The 25497-nt window shown below is 37.0% G+C and overlaps 1 protein-coding gene across 5 annotated transcripts; it reads left to right on the forward strand.

The window, feature by feature from the left end:
* Positions 1 to 1705: 1705 nt before the first annotated feature.
* LOC134845974 (lactosylceramide 4-alpha-galactosyltransferase-like) lies at positions 1706 to 22332 on the forward strand. Of its 5 annotated transcripts, XM_063863123.1 has the most exons (6): positions 1706 to 1963; positions 2149 to 2181; positions 3352 to 3922; positions 4916 to 5085; positions 21144 to 21391; positions 21998 to 22332. In XM_063863123.1, the coding sequence occupies exons 3-6, from the start codon at positions 3392 to 3394 to the stop codon at positions 22252 to 22254; spliced, it is 1206 nt and encodes a 401-aa protein (XP_063719193.1). In that variant the 5' UTR covers positions 1706 to 1963; positions 2149 to 2181; positions 3352 to 3391; the 3' UTR covers positions 22255 to 22332. The 5 variants fall into 5 exon arrangements, with proteins under 5 accessions (XP_063719193.1, XP_063719192.1, XP_063719195.1 ...); XM_063863122.1 differs by lacking the exon at positions 1706 to 1963 and having other exon boundaries at positions 2163 to 2228; positions 3327 to 3922; XM_063863125.1 differs by lacking the exons at positions 1706 to 1963; positions 2149 to 2181 and adding an exon at positions 2191 to 2228.
* Positions 22333 to 25497: the final 3165 nt, after the last annotated feature.

Genomic DNA, 25497 nt, shown 5'->3' on the forward strand with positions numbered 1-25497 from the left:
ACTGCGTTGTATTTTTGATGTCTCACGGGATGGTACCACATATTACTCATGTACTCACTGTTTTTTTATTCTGATTGACTTTTTCCTCTTGATTTTTGTATTCCCGGTCTCTCGTTTGTTCTTTTGTAAGGACTCCTATATCTTCCTCTAGCTTTGAAGAAACTGGTCTGCGAGGTGTAGTTTGTCTGTTTTGCTATTGTTCTTTGAAGGCTTTTAGGGCAAATTTTGCCATTTGCAACCGTATCACCCATTCTAAGCATTCAAATGGTTGCTCTTCTGTGCGCTTGCGCCAAACTGGTTGGGAGCTCATCGTTTTTGGTTTGCTGATTGCTTTATGTCATAAGATTATGCTATTATCCATACAATTTTTGATGGTATAAGAGTAGGTATGACTACACTGCTATCCGTAATGCACTCGAAAAAGTTACGACAACAAAATATACTGCAGACTGTTATTCAGAACTGCAAACAGTCGACAGATAAACTCACAAAGAGAACAGGCTCTATAACTTTAGCTGGTGGCCTTTAAAGATCAACCGAGCTCCATGGCTTCCAATTCCAAAAAAAAACAACTAAATTCAATTTCACGCATAGACCACATAGAATGAATAAATAGGAAAAAAGCCGGTCGGATAGAGATCTAGTTGGTCTTGATTCAGTAAATTTTGACTGCTTTATGTCTAAGAAGAACATCCGATACGTGAAACTTCCCAACTGGAATAAAAACAAGGATTGTCGATTGCTGTGCAAGTATTTTACAGAATGCTCCGATCAGCTTCCTAAAAATTTTCTTTTATTTTTCAAATTAGTGTCATTTTAGCGCGCTGGGATGGAAATCCACAAATTGCATATGATATTTGAATAACAAACAAAAAAGGTTCAAAATATTTTACTTTTTTCGCAAAACAGTTTCAATTTTTTTTTTTACTTCTTAAACTTCGAACTAAAGCTAAAACTCAAATTTATGTCATTGCCGGGAATTTTTTTTGAATTGTTTTAAATATCACTCGAATAACGACGGAAAGATCTGCAAATTGATCTATCACTCGAGCCACTTCAATGATTATTTGATTTGTTGTACAAAAAAAAATAAAAAAAAAACAGAAACAAGAAACTAGTACACACTCGAAGGCAAATTTTTTCCCCACTTTGAACGATAAACTTATACCATGACGTTAGAAGTTTAAACACAAGACGTAGTTCAATAAGCCTATTCCAATTTAGCCAACTCTCGGGTTAATGTCGCCGGCTCCTAATTCCATATAGAGTCATACCATACCCTCTATCTGCAAGCTCACACTTTTGTGCCGTGACTGCGGTGGCCGTTTTTAATTCGGCCAAAAATACATCTATTAGGCGAACACTAGAAATCAAGTATTTGACATTCTTTTTGAAAAAGTCTGATGTTTGCAGTATTAAACATGTTTTTCGTATGTTTGCAACACAAAAACTTTTTGGTTTTTCGGATGTTTGACATACTGAACCCATATTTTTTGAGCAAAGTTGTCCCTTACGAATGGGCTATTTTAAAAATTCTTAACCAACTTTTAAAAAATTTTACTATCCTTTCCGCATTTTGGGAAGGAAAAATAAGCTAGTCTAATGGTTTAAGTACACTCATAATACTCGCATTATATACTAGATCATTTTTCCAATTTTTTCAACGTGAATTAATAATAAATGAACTTCTTGCTATTAATTTACATTCAAGCTCTAAAAGCGCACCTTCTATATGAAAACAGCTGATTCCGTTTCAACGTAAATCACTACACAGTTTTAAAGTCTGCGCATTTTGGCTCAAAAAGCGGAGCATTTGAAATCATTCTTTATCAAACTTGGGTAAACTTACTTTGGGTGAAAACAGACAACATGAAAGGACAAATATTTGTTTAAATAATCAAATAAAGATCACTCATCGCTCCAAAACTTCGATGCAACTTCTTGATTCTTGTTCTTTGTTTGGGTGACCGGAAAATAGGACGACAACAGTTAAGACGACAATAGTTTTTGACGGGATTTTAATTCTCGACATTGTATTTTTGAGAAGTTTAAACGCTTAAATTCGAACTGCTCATTTTACATGCATTAACTCTTATTTGTCGTCTTAATGTCTTGACGTCTTAATGGCCTGTCGTCTTATTTATCTAGCACCCTTTGTTTGTGGTCAAATCATTAGTCGAAGTACTTATGACAAATTAACTTCTCGAACTTTGAATCAACTACACTGAGTTGCAAAATTTAGCATAGGACATAGCTAATTGAAGAGAGCAATTGACTTATTTGACAAAATTTAGTTCCGAGAAAAGCCAATTTTTCAGACTAAAAGTATGTCTGAAAGTATATGAAAATATACACAACTGCAGGCAAAATTGAATCAAAACCAACAGAATACTGAGAATACTGCTCTTTTTAGTTAATTCAGTCTTTAGAGTCGCAAAAAGCTGGAACAGACAAAATTAATTAAAAAGAACAACAGACATTTTCAGAAATGTTTCGCATGCAAAGATTAATATTTCCGACAGAAAGGATGTCTCAAGGTCACCTTAAAATTCGAATTTGCATGCGAAAATTGCTCAAAATTGGTAGATTGCTCTTTTAATTATTTCTGTCTGTTCAAACTTTTTGCTACTAATTATCGTTTTAAACCAATTTATCGGACAACGTTTGAAAATTTTGAAATAATTTTGACCTTCATGCTAAAATGAGTTCGAGGATCTTGTTAACTATCCCCCCCCCCCCCCCTTTGGACCTTGTTAACTATTCCCCCATGCATGTTTTATTTTTGACAACCATTTCTGTATAAAATATGCATTTCAGAAATGTCAACAATTTAGTGGGTTTTCATTTTTGCGCGTTCGTATTTGTTTTACTCACTATCTATATACTACCCTCGTAAAAAATTTTAAATATAAATATTTTTTGAAAATTTTGAATGGTTTTAACTATTGAAAATTGGGCCGCCAAATTTGAATTTCTGAAAATCGAAATAGGGGGCGGGAGGAATTTTTGGCCGGCGTTTTATGTGCTAGTTCTCATTGAAAGTTGCATGATCAATCGCTGGTCATTGGAAATTGTTCTGAAGTTATGGGCTTTAAGTGATTCAAAAAAACTGCCGTCTCTGAAAAAGCGCAATCGTTTTGCACTGCTCTTTTGACAGTTCAAACGCAACTTGAAAAAAATGCTTGCAATCTCAACGCCATTTCACTGTCTCAAGGGCAAAATTATTTCAAAACGTTAAGACGTCCGATAAAACTACAAACTATACATTCGAAGTTTTGCAACTTAAATATTACGAACTTTTTTTTCTAAATAATTTCAATTGAAAGTTGAATTAGTTTATGTTGTTATTAGATAGTGTTATTTGATTAAAGTTATCAAAAACTTACCAATTATGCTTTACTCTCCGCCCATAAAACTCTACCAACAGACTATTTTTCCAGCTATCAGACAATCACATGCATTTATAGCCTTATCAGTTTGTTTAGTGTTGACATCCATGCTTCTGATAAATGACGCGTTGGAGAAAAATCAACCCTTTCAGTATTTGCCCAACTTAAACCCAAACAGATCTGCTCATGACTTCGACCCTATTCCAACACGGATCAAAAAATTTGCCCGATCGTATTATAAATGCGACAAAAACATCACATTGTCGAAATTTACTCACGAAGACTCGGAGTCCAACCAGTTATTTTTTCTAGAAACTTCTGGAAGGACTTTCATAAAAGGGCGTCAAATGTGTTCAATTGAATCTGCTGCGTTAATGTCGGAATTGAAGCTAAAAATAATTTTGAAATCGCCAGTTTTGGACTTGTCGAAAAGTCGGAGTTTGTGCCATATTTTCTACTCTTACGACAATGTCGGTTTTTACGCACTGGATTTCAAGGGTTTGCTTCGTGACACGCCAGCGGAAGGCTTGGAGGTAAAGTGTCGCATTATACTTGGGTAATTGAAGGCTCTTTTTCCTTGTCCCCCACCTCACATAAGCATCATTTTTATGGTGTAACGAGGGGTTTTAAAAAGTTAAATATGAAGACCAAATATGTTTGTCATGGCCTAATTAGTACGCGTGCCAATTTTCGTAACATTTAGATAACGTGAACGAATTTGCAGGTGGGGAAAATAGAAAAGAGCCTAATTGAATTGCCGCTTTTAAAACTGTTTCGTCTCAGTTTTTTAAACAGACCCTTTGCAATTTCGAAAAAACGCATGTTAATTTTTCAGAAAAACTATTGTCACGTTGAGCAACTGGGGGACCGGCCTATCAGCATGTGCGTCGAATAGCATGCCCATGTAAAAAAATATAGTTTGAAGATTCGCTTTTTCACGTTTTGCTTACTCAAATTTGAAATTTAGAACAGCTGAATTTTTAAATAGGTGAAAGTGAAATAAAAACTCCCCTTACAAATCAAAAGATTTTCGAAATTATTTGAAACTTTAAGCTAATTTGTTTTTCGTCTGAAAGCACGCGCAGTTAAAGTTATTATCGCATGCTAATGGGCACACATGCTAATCGTTACACCTTCGTTTTGAGTGGGGCTGAAACCGCAAAATAAAACGCGTTTTAGGACATTTTTCAAACATTGGATCAAATTAACATCCTTCCCCCCCCCCAAAAAAAATAAACCAAGTTAAGCTCCTCCTCCACCCCAGCGCTTAATATAAATTAAATTTGCCAAGCGATGCATGTAAAACGCTCGATTCTGATTGGCTGAAAAATCCCAACTTAAAACCAAGTCAACATCCTCCCTCCCCCCCCCCCCCCCAACGGCTTTTAACTTAGGGGATTTTAACTTGGTCACAAATATTTTACCAGATACGGTCATTCTATAGCTCTGCAATTCTCGAAATTATCAAAACGGCAGTTTTTTCAAAATGCTCACCATTTGTAGGAGCGCGTGTCATTTGTGTTTAGGAGCGCGTAGCACGAGTGGTTGGCCATCAGATGGTGCACACAAGTGACATAGCCAGACTGGCTCTGGCTTACAAGTACGGGGGATTCTACCTCGATCTGGACATCATAGTGCTCAGGAGCCTCAAAGAGTTGCACAACTTCCTCATTCTGGAAAATGGAAAACCCAGCATGTATGCAACTTTTTCTCTTTTATTGTTTCTCAATCAGATAGTTATTGTTCCGACTTTCGATACGAAAGTAACGGAATACAGTGCTGATTTAAATTAACCGGACAAAACGCGTTAAACCTGAAATTTAAAACGCGTTTTTTTTTTCAAATTGGGTTGAGTTTAGGTGAAAACTTATGAAGACAAATCTTGCTTAACATTTTAGCAGAATTAATATGGCGTAATTTGTTTTGCAAAATTCGGGCCTTATACTGTAAGAAGAACATAACCTCTAAAAAATTGTATAAAACATTTTATTTTTGTTTGATAGGCAAAAAAGGTAGTTTTTACTATATAAAATACCAACTTTTTGTTTAAAAACAATTTTTAAACAATTTGCAATTTTTTTTAAAGAAAATACCCTTCTTAAAATTTTTTGGGCTACGTAAGGGGCTCACTTTGATATAATTATGTCTATGATCGACTCCGTATTTTTGGCGTAATTTTTGATTAACTAAGAAAAGCCAAAATGAGCTATTTTTGGGGTAAAATTTTGGGCCCGAATTTTGCAAAACAAATTACGCCATATTAATTCTGCTAAAATTTTGAGCAAGTTTTGTCTTCATAAGTTTTCACCTAAACTCAACCCAATTTGAGAAAAACGGGTTTTATTTTTCAAGTTTAACGCGTTTTGTCCGGTCAATTTAAATCAGCACTGTATTTGTGAGAGGGATGGGTTTTTTTTCAGACAAATTTCGACTTTTTAACTCGCCATTTTTGACGGACTCTTTTTATATCATTGGAAAGGTATTGTTGTCTTGATCTCAAATTTGAAAAGATATTTCACCTGCGATCGGTTTTCGTAACGTTATGGGGGTTTAAAGATTGCCATTTTGGCCAACTTGGGACAATTAACGCGCGATAAATTTCGCGTTATTAACGCGTAAGCGGAGATTTAATCCGTGTTAGAAATTGTTCCAAATTGGTTGAAAATAGCTTATTTGCCATAATTTATTTGTTACAAGGAGCGATATCTATCCTTTTGTACTTTATATGGCGAGTGGGGGGATGATTTTCATTTAAAAAAAAATCAAATTTTAGGAAACAATTTTTTCATTTTGTTTTATTTCATTTAATCTTTCCATGTTATTACTGCTCCATAGACCTTAAGAGGCAGTCGGAACATTCAAGGCCTCGCCCTGATACGAGCAGTCTTGTTAGTTTATGCTACTGAAACAAGTGTTAACGCTGCTGGTTTGCTTTGCTGATTATGTAGCTTAGGTAGATTATTTGGTTAAGTGAACGCACCCTTTTGTTTTGTGCTAATACACCGGATTAAAAGGTAAGTATTCAAATTTTTTTCTAAATTCTTTTCTTTCCTGCGGCGAAAACTACATATGTATCGGCTCCTGATTTTGAAGGCCGTTTTTATTTCTCCAATAATTCATCGAAAAAACGCAACTTACCTCAAAACTGTCGACATTATTTATGATGGAACAAATTTAGCTGGTTGCTCTGAAAGTAGCGCAAAATGTTCATCGATTGCAAAAAGAATTAAAAAAGAATCGTAAAAACCAAAAAAAAATCAATTATGTTTTTAAAATATGTTTTTTTTTCTTGATAGTCAGTTTGGTAAAACTTGCGAAAATGACAAGTGAAAATAGGTAAAACTAATGAGAAATACGTAGACATTTCAGTTTGTTGCTTTTTTTGGAGGCCGAAGCACGGCCGAAAAAATTTTTTAAATTTTTTGACACTTGACCCCAAAGCTCTTTATTTGAGGTCAGAACAAAACCAAAACAAAGCCGAAAGTTAATCACGTTCATATCATTTTTTTGACCAAGTGTCGTAACTTGCTTTTTGTTGACTTTCGAAGAAAATGAGGAAGGTATAAGCCTGGGGTGTTTTTTGTACTCAGAACTTTTTGGATCATTTGGTGTCTCCAAACCTTGAACTACCTGGACCCCTGCCGTGCGCGCACACCACTATGTTAGCGTAACTGGTGGTTCAATATAAATCGAGTCTTAAAAACTGATCGTTTTATACTTCGTTGATCATTTTAGGCCGAAAACTTCAAACGAAATATTTACGCCTGTTGAATTATTCTGCACCACAAAATTGTTTCTAATGGAATTGAGGCAAGCTAACTTGTCTAATTATTGTTCCGACTTTCGATACGAAAGTAACGGAATATTTGTGCTCGGGGTGGGTTTTTTTTCTTCAGACAAATTTCGACTTTTTAACTAACCATTTTTGACAAAATTGCCATAATTTATTTGTTACAAGGAGCGATATCTATCCTTTTGTACTTTATATGGCGAGTGGGGGGATGATTTTCATTAAAAAAAAATCAAATTTTAGGAAACAATTTTTTCATTTTGTTTTATTTCATTTAATCTTTCCATGTTATTACTGCTCCATAGACCTTAAGAGGCAGTCGGAACATTCAAGGCCTCGCCCTGATACGAGCAGTCTTGTTAGTTTATGCTACTGAAACAAGTGTTAACGCTGCTGGTTTGCTTTGCTGATTATGTAGCTTAGGTAGATTATTTGGTTAAGTGAACGCACCCTTTTGTTTTGTGCTAATACACCGGATTAAAAGGTAAGTATTCAAATTTTTTTCTAAATTCTTTTCTTTCCTGCGGCGAAAACTACATATGTATTGGCTCCTGATTTTGAAGGCCGTTTTTATTTCTCCAATAATTCATCGAAAAAACGCATCTTACCTCAAAACTGTCGACATTATTTATGATGGAACAAATTTAGCTGGTTGCTCTGAAAGTAGCGCAAAATGTTCATCGATTGCAAAAACAATTAAAAAAGAATCGTAAAAACCAAAAAAAAATTATTTATGTTTTAAAAATATGTTTTTTTTTCTTGATAGTCAGTTTGGTAAAACTTGCGAAAATGACAAGTGAAAATAGGTAAAACTAATGAGAAATACGTAGACATTTCAGTTTGTTGCTTTTTTTTGGAGGCCGAAGCACGGCCGAAAAAATTTTTTAAATTTTTTGACATTTGACCCCAAAGCTCTTTATTTGAGGTCAGAACAAAACCAAAACAAAGCCGAAAGTTAATCACGTTCATATCATTTTTTTGACCAAGTGTCGTAACTTGCTTTTTGTTGACTTTCGAAGAAAATGAGGAAGGTATAAGCCTGGGGTGTTTTTTGTACTCAGACCTTTTTGGATCATTTGGTGTCTCCAAACCTTGAACTACCTGGACCCCTGCCGTGCGCGCACACCACTATGTTAGCGTAACTGGTGGTTCAATATAAATCGAGTCCTAAAAACTGATCGTTTTATACTTCGTTGATCATTTTAGGCCGAAAACTTCAAACAAAATATTTACGCCTGTTGAATTGTTCTGCACCACAAAATTGTTTCTAATGGAATTGAGGCAAGCTAACTTGTCTAATTATTGTTCCGACTTTCGATACGAAAGTAACGGAATATTTGTGCTCGGGGTGGGTTTTTTTTCTTCAGACAAATTTCGACTTTTTAACTAACCATTTTTGACAAAATTGCCATAATTGATTTGTTACAAGGAGCGAAATCTATCTTTTTGTACTTTATATGGCGTGTGGGGTGATGATTTTCATTAAAAAGTTTTAGAAAAAAAAAGTTTCGTTTTTTTTTATTTCATTTATTTTTTTAAATGTTTTTACTGCTCCATAAAACCTTAAAAGGCAGTCGGAACATTCAGGGTTTAGCCCTGATACGAGCAGTTTTGTTTTCCTATAAGACTCAGTTTAAACACTTAAAGTTTGATATTATCAGCCTGAAAACAGAAAACAAGATTTCAACCCCCTGCTCCTTCAAAGGATGCCCCTTTTGTACTATTTTGAGATTTTTATTTTTGGCTGAATGACCCTAAAATGTTTCCAAGAACGCCATCGGCGCCAAAGTATATTTCTTTAGAGGAGGGAGCGCGCACCAAAAAAAACTCAAATTTTTGGTCCAAATTTTACAAAAAAGGCCCAAAAACGCCTTTTTGACCTGTTTTTCTTCGAACGTTGCCTGCAGCCCAGATAATTTGGTCAAAATAGGGTCATCATGGTGATTTGGGAGAGCTCAGAAAATTATTTTATTGACCTAAAAAAATTCAACGATTTTTTCAATTTTTTGAAAGTCCGCCCCTGCCTCGAGAAAATCCTAGATCCGCCCCTGATTGGGAACCTTCAGGGCTTTACACTGTTACAAATAGTCTTTCTGTTCCGGCTTCCTAGGAAAGTGAAGAACATATATCTCTTGATCTCTCGATCTCTTGATCTGCTTTGGCGCAGCCGAGTGTGTTAACCACTATAATAATTTGTCACGAGTCTGTCTAAACTGCTCAATTTTTAGTTAATGCGCGCGGTGAATTATGTGCGGGCAGCTAATGAATTCCATACATGATTCAAATTGAAACACTTAAATTTTTCAACTTGACACGATATGATTAGCCTAAAATTCATAGTTTTGCCATTACTTTATTAACCAAAAAATTTTCCAGACCAATTTAATGGCAGTGGAATCCTTCGGCGCTTTGGCCTGAAGTCTTTTTGGTTATATACGAGCAGTCTTTCGGATCAGCTTTTTTGGTTATAAAAGATTATTTAATTGTTTGTCTAATGAGCATAGTTGTTCAACATGTTATTAACATGATCGCCTCTTAGGACACTCACTTTTGCTGGGGATGTTTTTGTTAACTTCGGCTTTAATTTTTCTGATTTGAAAAGATGCTTTTTTAAAATACGCGCCGAGAACTTATAGGAAGAAAAATTTTGCAGCTGTTCAGCAAGCTCTATGAGGAGGGAAGGAGAGAGGAGTTAGTTATTTTCTAATAACATATCTTGAGACGTTTTTAAAAAAAATTCTGATCATTTGTCCTGATTCAAGATTATAAGAGTGTTTCTCGCAAGGTTGGAGTTTACCCCCATGATTCTCAAATCAATGGTGGGTTAACCCAAATCCCAATTTTAACTTCCATCTTCAAAATTGAATTTTCTTGCCCCAGAACAGTTTTTGGAATGCTTTTAATTCCCTTCGAGAAGAGCAAATCAATGTCTAGAAAAATGCAGCTATGTCAACAGCACATTTTTATAGTGCAAGCGGGTCTAAGACAACAGGATTTCCAGTATTTCAACGAGACTAAAGAATTTTAGGGTCGGTCAGCAAAAAATGGATTTCTTAAAAAGTACCAAAGGGGTGTTGAGGACAGACGAGCTCAATGCCAGACTAGTGAAATACCAGACCAAACTCAAGGTCAGACTTGAGCAATAGAAACCTAATTAAAGGTCAACTGGTATAAAACTCAATGCACTCAGACAAGGTCAACTGGTCTGCTGGTATTTGATAAACTAATTAATTAACTGGTAATTAATTAACTGGTACTATTTGATGCTCAGTTTGTCGTGTCATTTTAAAACACAATCTCAATTCATTCTTCAACAATCAGTATCTCTTCTCTCTCCTCAGTTGAAACCTCAGATAACTCTCAAACCTCTATCCCCTAGTCCTACTTGCTCTAACTCTGAATCTTAACAGGTTATGGGCCCAGATTTCTAAACTTTTTGATTTAATAATTATTTGATTTCTGACAGAGTTTTTTTTTAGCTTTTATCTAGCCTTTAGCAAAGCAGAGATGGACTTGAAACTGGCTGGATTCAGTGGAAAGTCTGAAGATTTTCCAGCTTGGTCGACGAAGTTTGTGGCACTGATGCATACCAAAGGCCTGTTCAGGACTGTGATGGGCAATGACGATCTACCAGAAGCTGAACCTACGCTACCTGAGAATCCGAATGCTGACCAGATGACGGCGTACAACACCAAGATGCAGGAGCGAGCTGTGCTGATCCAGCAGAGGAAAGACAACCGAAACACAGTGTGGTCACATCTAGCTCTGGTCCTGAACAACACCACACTGATGTACATCAAGAACGACTGCGTGGCTGCGGATGGCTATGGCGATGGGACGAAGGCCTGGAGACTGCTGCAAGAGAAGTTTTGCAGTGTGGAGAGGCCTACAGTGGTCAGTCTAGTAGGCCAGCTTGCGAAGCTGCGCCTAGGATCAGAGGAGGATCTCGATGACTACTTCGTTCGAAGTCAAGAGCTGATGACGCGGCTGAGTGAAGCTGGGGAAGCAATTACGGACACACTCTTCAATGCGCTCGTGATCAACGGACTGCCTGACAGCTTTGAGCATTTCGTGGTGCAGGAGAGCTTCCAGCCGGCCAAGACTTTTACAGAGCTGAGAACGAGGTTGAGGAACTATGATGACTCGAGACGAGCTCGATGTGGAGAGAAGACTGGGAATGGACACATAGCTATGCAAGCTGTGAGGAAGAAGAAAGGAGCGTCGGGTGGTGGCTGTTTTGTGTGCGGTCAGAAGGGTCATTTGGCAAGAGATTGCAGATCCAGAAGTGACAGTGGTCAATCTGGTGCTCGAGGCAGTGGCTCGAATGAAGCAAGTGGTCCAACTTCAAGGAAGCAAGGGTGCTTCAAGTGTGGACAACAAGGACACTTTGCAAGGGACTGCAAGCAGGCAAAGACAGGGTTCTTCAGTTGTTGTGCAACAACCTCAATGAAGGGAGATGATCTCATTGTGGATACGGGATGCACCGATCATGTAGTGCGCGACAAGGCTGTCTTCTCAAGCTTTGAGAAATGGGATGAGGGGACAACAGTTGAGAATCCGAACGGTACAATATCAAAGATTGAGGGCATAGGCTCGGTGGAAGTGGACATACGAGACTGTCAAGATGTGACGAGGAGCTACACTTTCCACAATGTGCTGTTTGTGCCGAGCTACAACGTGAATCTGATGAGTGTGAGCTCAGCAATAGCTAGAGGGTCTAGTTTCAGCTTTACATCAGACTCTTCTCATCTTGTGGCACCGGATGGTCGACGGCTACCAGTGAAGCAGCGCGGCAAGTTTTTCTTCCTGGAGTGCAAGTTCAAGAGGAACGCGATGACTCTAGCTACGAAAGCGAAGATGGAGACAAGTAGTGCAATGCTGTGGCACCGAAGGCTGGGGCATCTCAACAAGCATGATCTAATATCAGTTGTTGATGTCGGCGAGCTAGGGTTCTGCGAAGTGTGCACAGCTTCGAAGATGCACGAAGTAGCAATGCCAAAGAAGACAGAGAACAGGGCAACTGCAGTGGGGCAGCGGGTCTTCAGCGACATCCAGGGACCATTTGAAGTTGCGAGCATGCATGGAGCGCGCTATGCCGTGAGCTTCATTGATGACTTCAGCCGTCTGGCAGTGGTCAAGTACCTGGTTAAGAAGAGCGATACTCTTTCGAAGTTCAAAGACTTTGTAGCTGAGCACGGAACACCGAAGTGCTTGAGAACTGACAACGGAGGTGAGTATTCGTCGAATGCTTTTCGGATGTTCTGTAGAGAAATGCAGGTGAAACAGGAGTTTACAGTACCTAATACTCCGCAACAGAATGGCGTGGCAGAGAGGTACAACAGGGTGATAACTGAGATGACTCGATGTCTACTGGCCGATGCAAAGCTCTCAAAGATGTTCTGGGTACGAGCAATGTCAACGGCAGTCAGGGTTCGCAACTTGTGTCCTACATCCAGCAATGAGCATCGCATTTCATCAATGGAGATGCATTATGGGAAGCCATCGAAAGTCAACTACCTGCGAGTGTTCGGATGCCTGGCGTACTACCTGGACAGAGGAAACCGGCGGAAACTGGATCCGAAAGGCAAGAAGAGCAAGTTCATTGGTTATGACGAGGAGAGCAAAGCCTACTTGCTGATGGACCTGGAGACAAAGCGAGTGGTACGAGCAAGAAGCGTGACGTTCAATGAAGACATCATTCCAGACGACTTTCTGGTAGACAGTGAGCAGTCACAAACACTGGGTCTATCAATCGAGGGATGCATTGATGTAGAGGAAACTAGCACGAAGACCATCACTGAGTCTACCAATAAAGCGAATGATAGTGGAGCAGCAGCTTCAGTGGGGGTTACGGAAGATGACCCAGTCGAGACTGAAGAATTGGAATCACCTTCCACAGAGCCTCCAGAGCAGAGGCCAACAGAGATTCCAGAGCAGCGGTCAACTAGAACGCGGAACCCTCCCATCCGATACGGACTGGCTTACACTCATGCTTCAGTGATAGCACAAGAGCCAAGAAGCTACTTGGAAGCAGTATCTGGACCAGAAAGGGAGCAGTGGCTAGCAGCTATGGCTTTGGAGGTGCAGTCACTGAAGGCAATGGGCACCTGGACACTTGTTGATAGACCAAATTCTCGCAAGGTCATTCCTGGACGCTGGGTGCTTGCTGTGAAGAGAGATGCAATGGGACAAGTGGAGCGGTTTAAAGCCAGATACGTGGTGAAGGGTTTTATGCAAGTGGAAGGACTGGACTTCAATGAGACCTTTGCGCCAACCTGTAAACCAGAAACAAAGAGAATACTACTGGCTTTGGGAGCGCAAGATGATCTTGTACTTCATCAGATGGACGTGAAGTCAGCCTTCCTCAACTCGCCGTTAACAGAAACTGTGTATATGGAACAGCCCGAGGGGTTCAGCAGCGGGGACAACCAAGTGTGTTTGCTACAACGCAGTATCTATGGGCTGAAGCAGGCAGGAAGGGACTGGTACCAGACGCTGAGCACGTTTCTTCTGGAGACTGGTTTCACTCGAAGCACCAATGACTTCTGTTTGTTCACGATGAGGGGAATGGATGATGCTATGATCTATGTTCTAGTATGGGTGGATGATATCATCATTGGCTGCAAACTGCAAGCAGAAGTTGACAGGGTGAGGGACCGATTCACTGACCGATTCAAGATGGATGATCGCGGTCCATTAGCCTGGTTTTTGAAAATGCAGGTCAAACGGGCACCTGGTTCTGTCACTGTGAATCAGTCTCGCTACATTGAAGACTGCTTGGAGCGCTTTGGGTTGGCTGACTGCAAACCAGTAGGGACACCAGCTGATATCAGCACTCAGTTGACGAAGAAGGACTGCCCTGGAGCGGGCTCAGAAGAAGCAGTGGCAATGCAGCGTGAGGACTACAGAGGCATAGTGGGCTCGTTATTGTACATAGCCAAGCAAACGAGGCCAGACATCCTAGCTACTGTGACTCAACTTTCACGGTTTCTGGAGAATCCTGGGAGAACACACTGGGTGGCTGCTAAGAGAGTACTGCGATACCTGAAAGGAACCAAAGATCTGGAGCTGTGCTACATCAAAGATCCTGATGGGTTCAACCTTTATGGTTCAGCAGATGCTGACTGGGCTGGTGACGTTGATGACAGAAGGTCAACAACAGGCTACAGTTTTCATGTGCAGCGGTCAGGAGCAGCAATCAGCTGGAGTACCAAGAAGCAACCTACTGCAGCAATATCTACCAGCGAAGCTGAGTATCAAGCAATGGCAGCGGCTGTTCAGGAAGGCCTCTACTTACGATCCCTACTCAATGAGATGGATATGACGTGTGATGGTCCAACTGTGATCAACGAGGACAACCAGAGCTGCATCAAGATGTGCAAAAATCCCGTAATGCAGAAGCGTACAAAGCACATTGATGTCAAGTATCACTTTGTCCGAGAGCGGGTCGAGGATGGAACATTTGCGCTCGAGTACTGTCCAACCGAAAACATGGAGGCTGACTTGTTGACGAAATCCCTGAGCAAGGCAAAGGTGGATCAACATCGTCGAACGCTGATGGGTTGCAGCCTGACATTGGACAAAGCCAATTCAGCCTGAGTGGGGGTGTTGAGGACAGACGAGCTCAATGCCAGACTAGTGAAATACCAGACCAAACTCAAGGTCAGACTTGAGCAATAGAAACCTAATTAAAGGTCAACTGGTATAAAACTCAATGCACTCAGACAAGGTCAACTGGTCTGCTGGTATTTGATAAACTAATTAATTAACTGGTAATTAATTAACTGGTACTATTTGATGCTCAGTTTGTCGTGTCATTTTAAAACACAATCTCAATTCATTCTTCAACAATCAGTATCTCTTCTCTCTCCTCAGTTGAAACCTCAGATAACTCTCAAACCTCTATCCCCTAGTCCTACTTGCTCTAACTCTGAATCTTAACAAGGGGGGACCCTTTGGGTCGGCAGGGGGTCGAATCCCTGAGGGGGGTTGGGGGGGGGGGGGTATTGGGTTCGGGAACGTCCGCCCCCCCATCCACCGCCCCCCTCCCCCTAAATCCGCCCCTGCTAAAGATCATACTTATAATGTAAGTTGATGTAATCTAAAAATTGTTAAGGCATACTAATCGTTGTTTCTAACAATGCATTTTTTAAAGATCATTTTCCGTTGATGCACAAGCCGGTTTTTTGAACTCCATCTTATAGACTAGGAAAACGCAATCTACATTGTTTTGAATTGTGACATTCCGAGACATCAGTGAAATGCTCAATTTATTCAAAAATCCAATAAACGTTAAACAATCTCCATTGAAAGGATAAATAAATTGAAATAATAGTTTCATGTTTCAATTTTGTGATTTTGGAAAAATAAACTCTGGCTTGATGTCCCTTTTTTAAGATTCGGCTTGATAAGAATCAGTAATCCTAATTGCCATAAAGTTTTTAAATCATATTGGTGATAATGAAAAACATCTTGCTCATATTAGAAATGACTCGCATGACAATGATAACAAAATAATAAAAAAGAAATCAAAAAACGTTATAAAGCTATCCAAGACATCAAAACTGTTCTCTTAGATTAAAATTTTTGCCAGATAAAGCAAAAGTAATTCAGCATGTTGAAACATATTTTCCAACTATTAGTATCAACGTTATTTTCCAACTTACCAACTTATTTAAACTTCTTATAAAATTTTGAAGTTTTCAGCAAAAAATGTAATGAATAAAATGAAATTACAGCAGAGAAACGAAAAACACGAGACAAGTTTTTCTGAACTAAAAAAATTTTTTATACAAACTTTGGGAAGCTTTTCTTAAATATTACATATTGACTATCAAACTTTTTTTGAAAATGCATTAGAATGCTCAAAAAAATTAAAATGCCCATAAAAATCCGACTTGCTTACAAATACAAAAAAGTAGTCTATTAAAACTTTAATTCTATACAAAACAAACGCAATATAAGCAATTTGGTGTTCTTTTCAACCTTTTGTAGCTGAGCGTTTTTTATCAAATTAATTTTTATCATCGCAGTCTTTTTGGTGCCTCCTTGGTTTTTGGCGGTTTTCGACTGAGTAATTTTTGGGTCATGCATTCGTAGTAAGCTTTCTTTGGAGATTCACAATTTTTTGCCCTGCTCACGCTTTGGTTCTTGTTAGGATAAATTTTCGGCGAAATAAGGCTGGTTTGAAATTTTTAAAAGTTTGAACAAGTTTCAGCAAAAACAATTAGTTTTAATGCCAATTGATGAAAATTTTCCGGCCTAAATAATATTAGTCTAGCTATTCAGAAAATTTTCAAGGATTTGTAGATCTATGAGCTCATAGAAAGTAATTATAAAAACTTGATAGCTAAATAGGTGTATTTGAACTGATATGACGTATTCTTGGAAAATACATTTCAGATTAAACAATTTTATCACTAGAAAAAGCAGCCATTTGCTGCGTAAGAAGCACACAATGTACTCATCGATCTAATCATTGTAATGAAATTGATTTATTTTGTGCCAACATATTTTTTCCGGTAGACCAAAGGTTTTTTTTAAAATGCGAACAATTATATAAGTCATAACGATAAGAAAACAGCTCGTACATCAAGGTAAACTCTGAATGTTGCGACTGCCCCTTTGTTCAATTTATCCCAGTTTTTCTACAAGATTGAAATACCTCCTCATAATTTAGGTAAATTTACGAAAACTAAGCACTTTAGAATATAATAATCGTTGTTCGTAACAATGCACTATTTAAAGATGGCGTTTGGTGTCGCATCAGCCGGTTTTGTGAAATGCATAAATTGTACACTAGAAAACCACTTTCCTTAATGACCTAATTTTTGATATAAAGAAACCTCCTGAATGTATGTAAAAGCTTTAAAAAATTTCATTAAACGGATAAATAAAAAATATGATGTTCTATATATTTCAATCTCGTTTTTTTTTCTAATTAAAATTTTTGGCTTCATGTCTAGATTTTTAAAATTTGGCTTGAAGTCTTGTTGGCTTGAAGTCCTTAATTTTTTTTTTCGAAAGTCGGAGCACAAAAAATAGAAATCAATATGATTATAACAATTAAAAGACTACCCTAATAATCAAAAATCTCATAATTATCGTAATTATGAAAATGAATATAATCATAGCAATGATAATTAAAAATTTCTTACTCATAGTAGAATTGACAATCATAATACTCATGATAAACAAAGAAGCAACGCAGCTGGTTGAATATCGGCAAACATATATGCAATGTTTTCAGGTTCATCAGCAACGAAATTAAGCTTTCTCGTCCATCCAAGAATTTTTTTATCAAACATTTATAAAGAAATTGAACAAATCACAGCAAAAAAACATGAAAACCTGAGACAATTTTTTCTGGACGATAAAGCAATAAAGTTTTTTCAAACAAGTTTTGGAAGTATAATCTGCTTTAGTATTACGTTTTGACAACCTTAATTTTTTTAAAAGCCTCAAAATTCGCCCAAACAAAGTTAAAGATTCTTGGAAGAATACAAACTTACAATGGTGTAGACTATCAAAATTCTGCTTCAATACAAAACAAACGAACTCAAACTCTTTTTGTATCTTAGCAACTAATATACGCTTTCCGCTAAATTCCTGAAAATTTTCCGCAAATAATTATAATGATTAAAACCAAATCCCAACAAAAAAGCTCCAAAAAAGTTTCGAACGAAATTTTGAAAGCTTAGCCTGCTTCAATATCCGATTTTGACTCCCGTAGTTTTTTTTGAAATGCCTTAGAATGCGCAATAAAGAAAAAGGCTCCAAAAGTATCTTTCTCATTTTCGCTCGCTTGGTACAATACAAACATACAAGGGAGTAGTCAATCAGATTTTTACTTCAATACAGAACAATGGCAAAAAAATCAATTTGGTTGATTTTTCAACCTTTCTAACTGAGTTTTGTTCAAAGTAACTGATTGTTTGTGCTCGTCCTATTTATGACATTTTGGATTTTTTGCTGCTTTTGACTGAGCGTTTCTTCTTATTGTCCAAAATGGATGGTTTTCAAATAATTTCATCGCAAGTAACTATTCGATATCGATTAAGGGGAGTCGGAACACTCAGTGGTTTGCCTCGATATAAGACTTTCTCAATGTTTACTGCTTCATCTTTTTAATTAAATGGAACAATTTAATTGAAAAGTTTGGCGACTAAACAAAATGGACGTTCTTGACGTTCTTCATATGCGAGTATTGTCAGAATTTTCAAAGGTATCAAAAAAGAAACTATTGCGACGACAGTTTTTGGGTTTTAAAAATATAAATTAGTTTTTCGTTGCTCCTGAAAAAAGACAGTTCTCAAAAACTTTTTAATGCGTAGTTCTAATGCTTAGTTGAATGATTCCTAAAATAATACCAAAGGGGGACATTTTGGGTCAGCAGCAGGTCGAATTCGTGATTTTGAGGTTGCGAAGGCCCTCCCCTCAGGAATTCGACCCAGTGCTGACTAAAAAAGTCCCCCTTTTGGTACTATTTAGGTCAAATAGGTTTTTCAAGGGTTGCTTGGGCGCCAGTATATAATAATTTTTAAGGAGAGCGCGCCAAAATAGCGTGTTTTCTTTGGTCAACATTTCTTCCAAAAGTGCCTGAAAAGCATTTTTTCGCCCTATGGCACAGTTTCCGACACAGTGGAAAAAAAACACAATGAAACTGAATTTGTTTTCATATTTTTTTCAAGAAAATGCACACATCACGATTTGATTTAATTGAATTTATTTTTTTGAAGTTTTTTTCTCGGAAATGTGTTGAGTTTTTAGGTTTTTCAATGTGCTTTAGTGGACGTACGGATCCAGAAGTTTCTCAAATATGGTACAGGCGGATTTTTAAGAAACTTTCAAAAAATTGTCGACCTTTTTTTTAAAGGTCGACCAAATTGATTTTCTGAGCTCTACCAAATTACTATAAGTACCTATTGTGACCAAATTTTTTGCACCACAGGCAAATTTTTGAAGGGGATTTTTGGGAAAATTGTTGACCAAAAAATTGCGTTTTATTGGCACGCGATCTCCTTCATATATTAGCTGGCAAGGCGCCTATACAAAAATATAAGTATCAGTCAGCCGAAATTTTTTGTCCTTATGTACTACCAAAAGGGAGATCTTTTGAGTCGGCAGTGGGTTGAATTGCTGAGCATTTTTGTTGCAGGCGCCCTCCTCTCAGGAAAAAAACCTGAATCTTATTTTTTAGCCCAATTAACTCAGCCAGGTAGGTAGTGCACATCCTTAGAAAAATTTTCTTGAGTTTCTGATTTCTTGGAATCCGCTGAGAAAAATACAAAGCACTGCATCTGGGAAGCCAATGCCATTTGGATGCAGGCAACGTCAACAGACAAAAAAAACAAATGTTCTCCAAAAACTGCTTCCAAAACTAAAAGCGAAGGTTCACAGGAATCATCCATCAAATACAAATACAAATTCTGAAGTGTAATGATAATTTTGTTGTTGTAATAAATTTTGTGTAAATAAAACATCAAGTGTACTCAGGGACGGATTTAGGGGGGCGGGAGTGGACGCCCTATCTTCTTCCTCAGGGATTCGACCCCCTGCCTACCCCAAGCGTACCTCCTTTGTACTATTTTAAGAAATTTTTTTTGGCGATGGACCCTAATTTTCTGAAAGTGCATTTGGCTCCAATATATACTGATTATGAGGGGTGAGCGCGCGACGAATAAACGCGTTTTGTGGTCAAAATTTCGCAAAAAGAGCCTACAAACAAATTTTTTGGCATGTTTTTTCAAAAACTTGTCTGCGGCGCAGAAAATTTGGCCAAAGCAGGGTCTTTTTAGTGCTTTGGGAGAGCTCGGAAAATCAATTTGGTTGACCTGAAAAAAACGAACATTACGCGGAAAAAGTGAAGAAAAAACAGCGATCGCCATTGATGAACTATCGTTGATCATTGCCACAATAGCAAATTTTATCAAAAGATAATTGCTAATTTATCGAAAGATTTGTCGCTAAAGATTATCGATGAAACTGCAATAAAAAATCTATTAATTTGAGCAAAAAGTAGTGAACTACCTGAGTTCGACCCCGAAACTATCAACTTATTGGACATGTATGCTACCTCTGTGCCACGAACGCTAAGATATCCGTAAGTTAATGGGTTTATCAACTCATACTCTCATTTGAAAGCTACTACAATTTGAAAGTTTTAGCGCTGATTTTCTTTCTATGGAAACATTACTGAAATAGCTCTGAAGTATCTCAGGCTTAGCTATGCTAAGTGTTGGTGTTAGCTAAAAATGTACATAATAACTGAAAGTTGTGCGTGCCTCAACCTTCTTTAGAATCAATTGACGGTAAGTCGGCCCAAAGTTGGGCTCGTTTTCCTTCCCCCCACCTCGTATGAATATCAATTAAATGATGTAATGAGTAGTTTTACAAGGTTAATTATGAAGACCAAATATGTTTGTCATGGCCCGATTAGTCCGCATGCCAACTTTCTCGTTAATCGGTTTGTGGGAACAGTAATTTTACTAGTAAAAAAATGCAGGTGTGGGGAAAGAAAAAGGAGCCAAAAGTTGTTGTCCTGAAACAAAACTAAGGGTTGATTTTCGAGTTTTTAATTACATTTTCACATAAATTTTACATAATTTTTTTGTTAGATCTTACATAATTATTATTGCAAAAATTATAATATCTTGACAAATTTTTTTTTTGATATGCTGCACCAACGAAAGCACAAACGTCAATTAATAAAGAAAATACTAGTAATAAAAATTACAGTTTTGCATCTTAAAGTCGTTTCCCTAAATATGATAGTGATTTGAAACGACCAGCGCTGGAAATATCTATTTTTTTCATCAAAATTTCAGAAAAAAATGCTCAAAATGGAATTTCTGGTCTGTTATTTTTTAAATTTTGAATTGTTTAACATCAGCATGCTAAAAAGTTCAAAAATTCCCCCTCTTCCCAGAAAAAATTTGCATCCGCCCTTTTTTCTGTTTATGCAGAACTATGTCTGAATCAGACAAGAGCTGTCATCTACCCTCTAGACGACAGAGGGGCCAGAAGTTGAACAACGGCCAGATGCACTTCTCAGCCGGACACCCCTTCACCCGATACATGCTTATGTATTTGAACCAGACCTACGATCCGGATCTGAACTGGAGGTTCCAGGCTGGACCACAAGTATGCACTGCTGTGGTCAAGGAGATGTATGGACTGGCTGAAGTGGTCAACATGCAAATTGAGTCTTCAGGTTTGCGTTGGATTTTTAACTCCGATTATCATTGTTAGCATTGCTAACAATGGAATTTTCATATAGAATTTTCAGCCAATCAGAATCAAAAGTTTTGCAGGCAGCGCTCAGCAAGATGAATACCTATTTCAATTGTCCAAATTTCATTGGAAATTAATACAGGTGGCTAATTTTTGTAGTGAGTCTTTCTAAAACAACTTTAAATATACAAGGTTTTCAGAACTTATTAAGTGATGTTGGCTTGAGGTGCGTTCATTCGAGGTGCGTAAAAATTTTCTGAACTCGAAGCTTATGAAAGCAAGAGAACGGAACTAGAAATGTAACAACTTTTTGCCCTAAACAAACTGCGCACCATGATAAAAAGTTGCCTAGACTTCGTCCTTCAATGCCCTATGCCAATTCCAATCGCCTTTTCTCATCTTTGATTGACCTGCCAACGCCCGTTTGTAAAGTCAACCATTTGAATATGTTCAGGTTTCATGTTCGTGTAACTGTGGACACTTTACGCGAGCCATTCTTCAAGACCAAGATGATAATTCTGGAACCATAAGTTCCAGAATTAATTCCGGAATTTATGTTAATTTTTTGTCATTTTTTTAACTTCAGAAGACCGAAGTTTCAACATCCTTCCTGACTTCACCTTCATGCCAGCTTCCTTCAGCCGGATCAAAGAGCTACTCTGGCCCAGACAACCCAAAAGTACAGAAGAGTGGAATGATTTGTTCAGATGCAGCTACGCTGTACACTACCACTCACATGTGTTCGGAAGCATCAAAGCCACAGGGGATCCGGAGAAAGACTTCCTGTCGTTTCTGGCTCCCAATTTGTGTCCTATTTCATACCAAAATGTAGACGAAGTTTGAAGTACGAAGAATTATCTTAGAGCTGTTCGAGTTATTTGTTTTATTGTGTATTAAATTTATTTGTTTAACTTGCTTTGAAGAAGGAATTTAATGTTTAAATTAAAAGTATCTCCGCAGCAGAGTTTTTATCAGGTAAAGTTTTCTATATATTTTTTTATTTTGAGACAATTCCAAGCCAATTCTAAGAAATTTAAGGGCACGGGTGATAACTTGGTTTTATTTTGAATTTTCAATCGACCAAAATCGAGAAATGCAACGCAGAGCTAAGTAATTTAAATTGAAATTAAAAATTGTATTTTCTCTTTCCCTCCTCTGAACAAGCAATTGCTAGCGGTATTACAAGTGCATTTTTTCAACCTAAGCCGCACATTTTAGTGTTCAATTACTGTGTACATTTTCCTTACAGTATAAATAAACAAGACTGCGCGTATATCAGGGCAAAACCAAGAATGTTCCGACTACACTTTAGGGCAAATTATAAAAAAAAATTGGAAATGCTGATAAAAAAAAGTTTTTTTTTTTCATTTCATTTTGCTCCCACTTGCTTTGTTAAATACATGAAGAAGTATTTAGCGCCTTTTATCCTTCCAATGAGACCAAAACTATTTGTCTTAATCTGACTTTTACTCCTTTAAAAAACGCAAATAAATCGATCAGAATGATTTGATCAGAAAATTGATCAGAATTGACTGAATAAACAAAAACTAACACAATGTTAAAAACTCTTTTGTTGAAGATTCGTTTTGTAAAAGTTGATAATTTGTTTTTTTTTTCAGAACCTTATGATCAGATGATCGAAATTTTGCATATAATGTTAGCTCCATTTTTTTAATTAACAGAATTATTGTGCACGCTGTACTCAGAGCAATAATCAGACTGAGAAACATTTTGGTAGAAGAGCTAAAAAAAAAAATTAGAAAAAAAAATTGTGCAAAAATTGTTTTTCAAATATCGTTTAATATTTTGTAACAATGAAATTCGTGTAATCAGTTTATTTTCGATTCCTGGGTAAATACTTTGGTTTTTCCGAATTCTTCTAACTGGAGTTTTGTTAAAACACTTCATGATCTTTTCTATAATACAGGATAAAGACATCTTACTGAAAACAATGTCTTTGAGAAATTACACAAGAAACAGACAAATTGATTCTTTGCAAAGTGGAACAAAACTTTTGTTAATAATTGGAGGATTTGTTTTTTTTGTCCAATCATTGGTCAACTCCAGGGCATTTTGTTTCAGCCGAATAACTTTTTTTCCAAAATTCAGAGTTGGCTTTAAGAAATCTTTTCATTCCCGCAACAGCGCCTGTTTATTTTACACATAAAAACAGATGATACAAAAAGTCAAATTATGTTTTGACTAGTCTTTTGGTACGTGTAAACTTTTCAGTTCATCCACGAATCGATCATACCAACCTGGAATGGATCCTCGATTTGATTTTTTCTTTTTTTTGGAATATATTTTCCTAGAAATATTCTAGGACTTGACAAAAACGCTTCAATTTACTTCAATGGCTGAAATAAATTTAAATTTTTTCAACATTTTAAAAACATAAAGAAACTAACCTAAAACATGCGCAAAAGTTTAATAGTAAAATCAATTTGTCTTTTGTTGCTGCAAGGACCTACCAAAACATTTTTTTTGCGGCTGCTTTATTTTCGTCCATCACAAAGTTAATTTTAGAAGACTTGAAAAAATCATTGATTCAAGAGAAGTTTAGGCAGGGTGAGATATTTTTTGAGAAAACTTTGACCCCGAGAACTAACTTTTTCAATCCAAAAATCAGTTTGTTCAATCTTACAGATTTTGTTGGTTGAATTTGGGTTCAGGCAAGCAACTCAGCCTAGAAATTTACTATAACTTATAGCTAACAGACCGCGAGAAAAACAACCGATTTTTTTAAATAACTTCAACTTCTGAATTTAAAAGTATATAATATACAACCTTATAGCTTTTTGAGCTTCAAGAAAAAGGCTTTATTTGTTCTGTAAGTCTGTCATTTGCAAAAATTGTGAAAACAAAACTTCTTCGCAGTTTTTTGTTTCAATGCGCAAAAATTATTTTAGTCGATGAAGATGTACAGTGCTGATTCAAATTAACTGGACAACACGAGAGAAGCTTGAAATTTAAAACGCGTTTTTCTCAAACTGGGTTGAGTTTACTTGAAATCTCATGGTGTAATTTGTTTTGCGAAATTGAGGCCCAGCGTTTTACCCCAAAAATGGGTCATTTTGGTTTTTCTTAGTTAATCAACAATTACGCCTAAAATACCCAATCGATCACAAACATAATTATATCAACATCAGCCTCTTACGTAGCCCAACAAACTTTAAGAAGGTATGTTCTCCAAAACATTGTATAACTCAATTTATTTTTGTTTGATAGACCAATTTTAAACGATTTGCAATTTTTTTTGAGAATATACCCTTGATAAAGTTTGTTGGCTACATAAGAGGCTCACTTTGCTATAATTATGTCTGTGATCGACTGGGTATTTTTAGCGTAACTTTCGTTTAACTAAGAAAAACCAAAATAAACCATTACAAATTACACCATAGTAATTCTGCTAAAGTTTTAAGCGAGTTTTGTCTTCATGAGTTTTCACCTAAACTCAACCCATCTGAGGAAAACGCGTTTTAAATTTCAAGTTTAGCTCGTTTTGTCCGGTTAATTTAAATCAGCACTGTACATCTTCATCGACTAAAAATGACTTTTGTGCATTGAAACTTTTCAAACGGCGAAGAGGTTTTGTTTTCACAATTTTTGCAAATGACAGACTTACAAAACAAATAAAGCCTTTAAATAAAGGGCAATAACTCTTATCGAAAAAACTCTTTGAAAAATTTGATAAAAAACAATGGCTAGACTGAGATGTTGTTGGTGTTAGAGAACCTTCTTTTTCCGTCAAGAAACCTATTTAACTACGATTTACCTGGCTCATCAAAATCCCATGATTTCTAGATTGTGTCACTTTCTATAGAGAGTTGCTGAACTTATCATAACTGTTGCAAACAACAATACAGAAAGAAAATATATTAGTTCTAAGAAAAATATGTAACAATTCATATATAATTTCATTTTTATCACCGAGTTGACGATTTGTAAAAATTACTCGAGAAAGCTATATAACAGCAAAATCGAACAATTTAGGGATAATTCAAAGAATTTAGATATTTCGGATATCTGAATTGCTCATTATATACGTTTCCCTGGAAAGAATGTAAAACTATAAAGGCTACGACC

Source organism: Symsagittifera roscoffensis, chromosome 5 (assembly GCF_963678635.1).
Source record: "Symsagittifera roscoffensis chromosome 5, txSymRosc1.1, whole genome shotgun sequence".
Taxonomy (NCBI): Eukaryota; Metazoa; Xenacoelomorpha; order Acoela; family Convolutidae; genus Symsagittifera; species Symsagittifera roscoffensis.

Coding starts and splice junctions, on each gene's coding strand:
- LOC134845974 (XM_063863123.1), top strand. CDS start 3,392: ATGCTTTACTCTCCGCCCATAAAACTCTACCAACAGACTATTTTTCCA. Junction 3,923..4,915: donor CGCCAGCGGAAGGCTTGGAG/GTAAAGTGTCGC, acceptor ATTTGTGTTTAG/GAGCGCGTAGCACGAGTGGT. Junction 5,086..21,143: donor GAAAATGGAAAACCCAGCAT/GTATGCAACTTT, acceptor CTGTTTATGCAG/AACTATGTCTGAATCAGACA.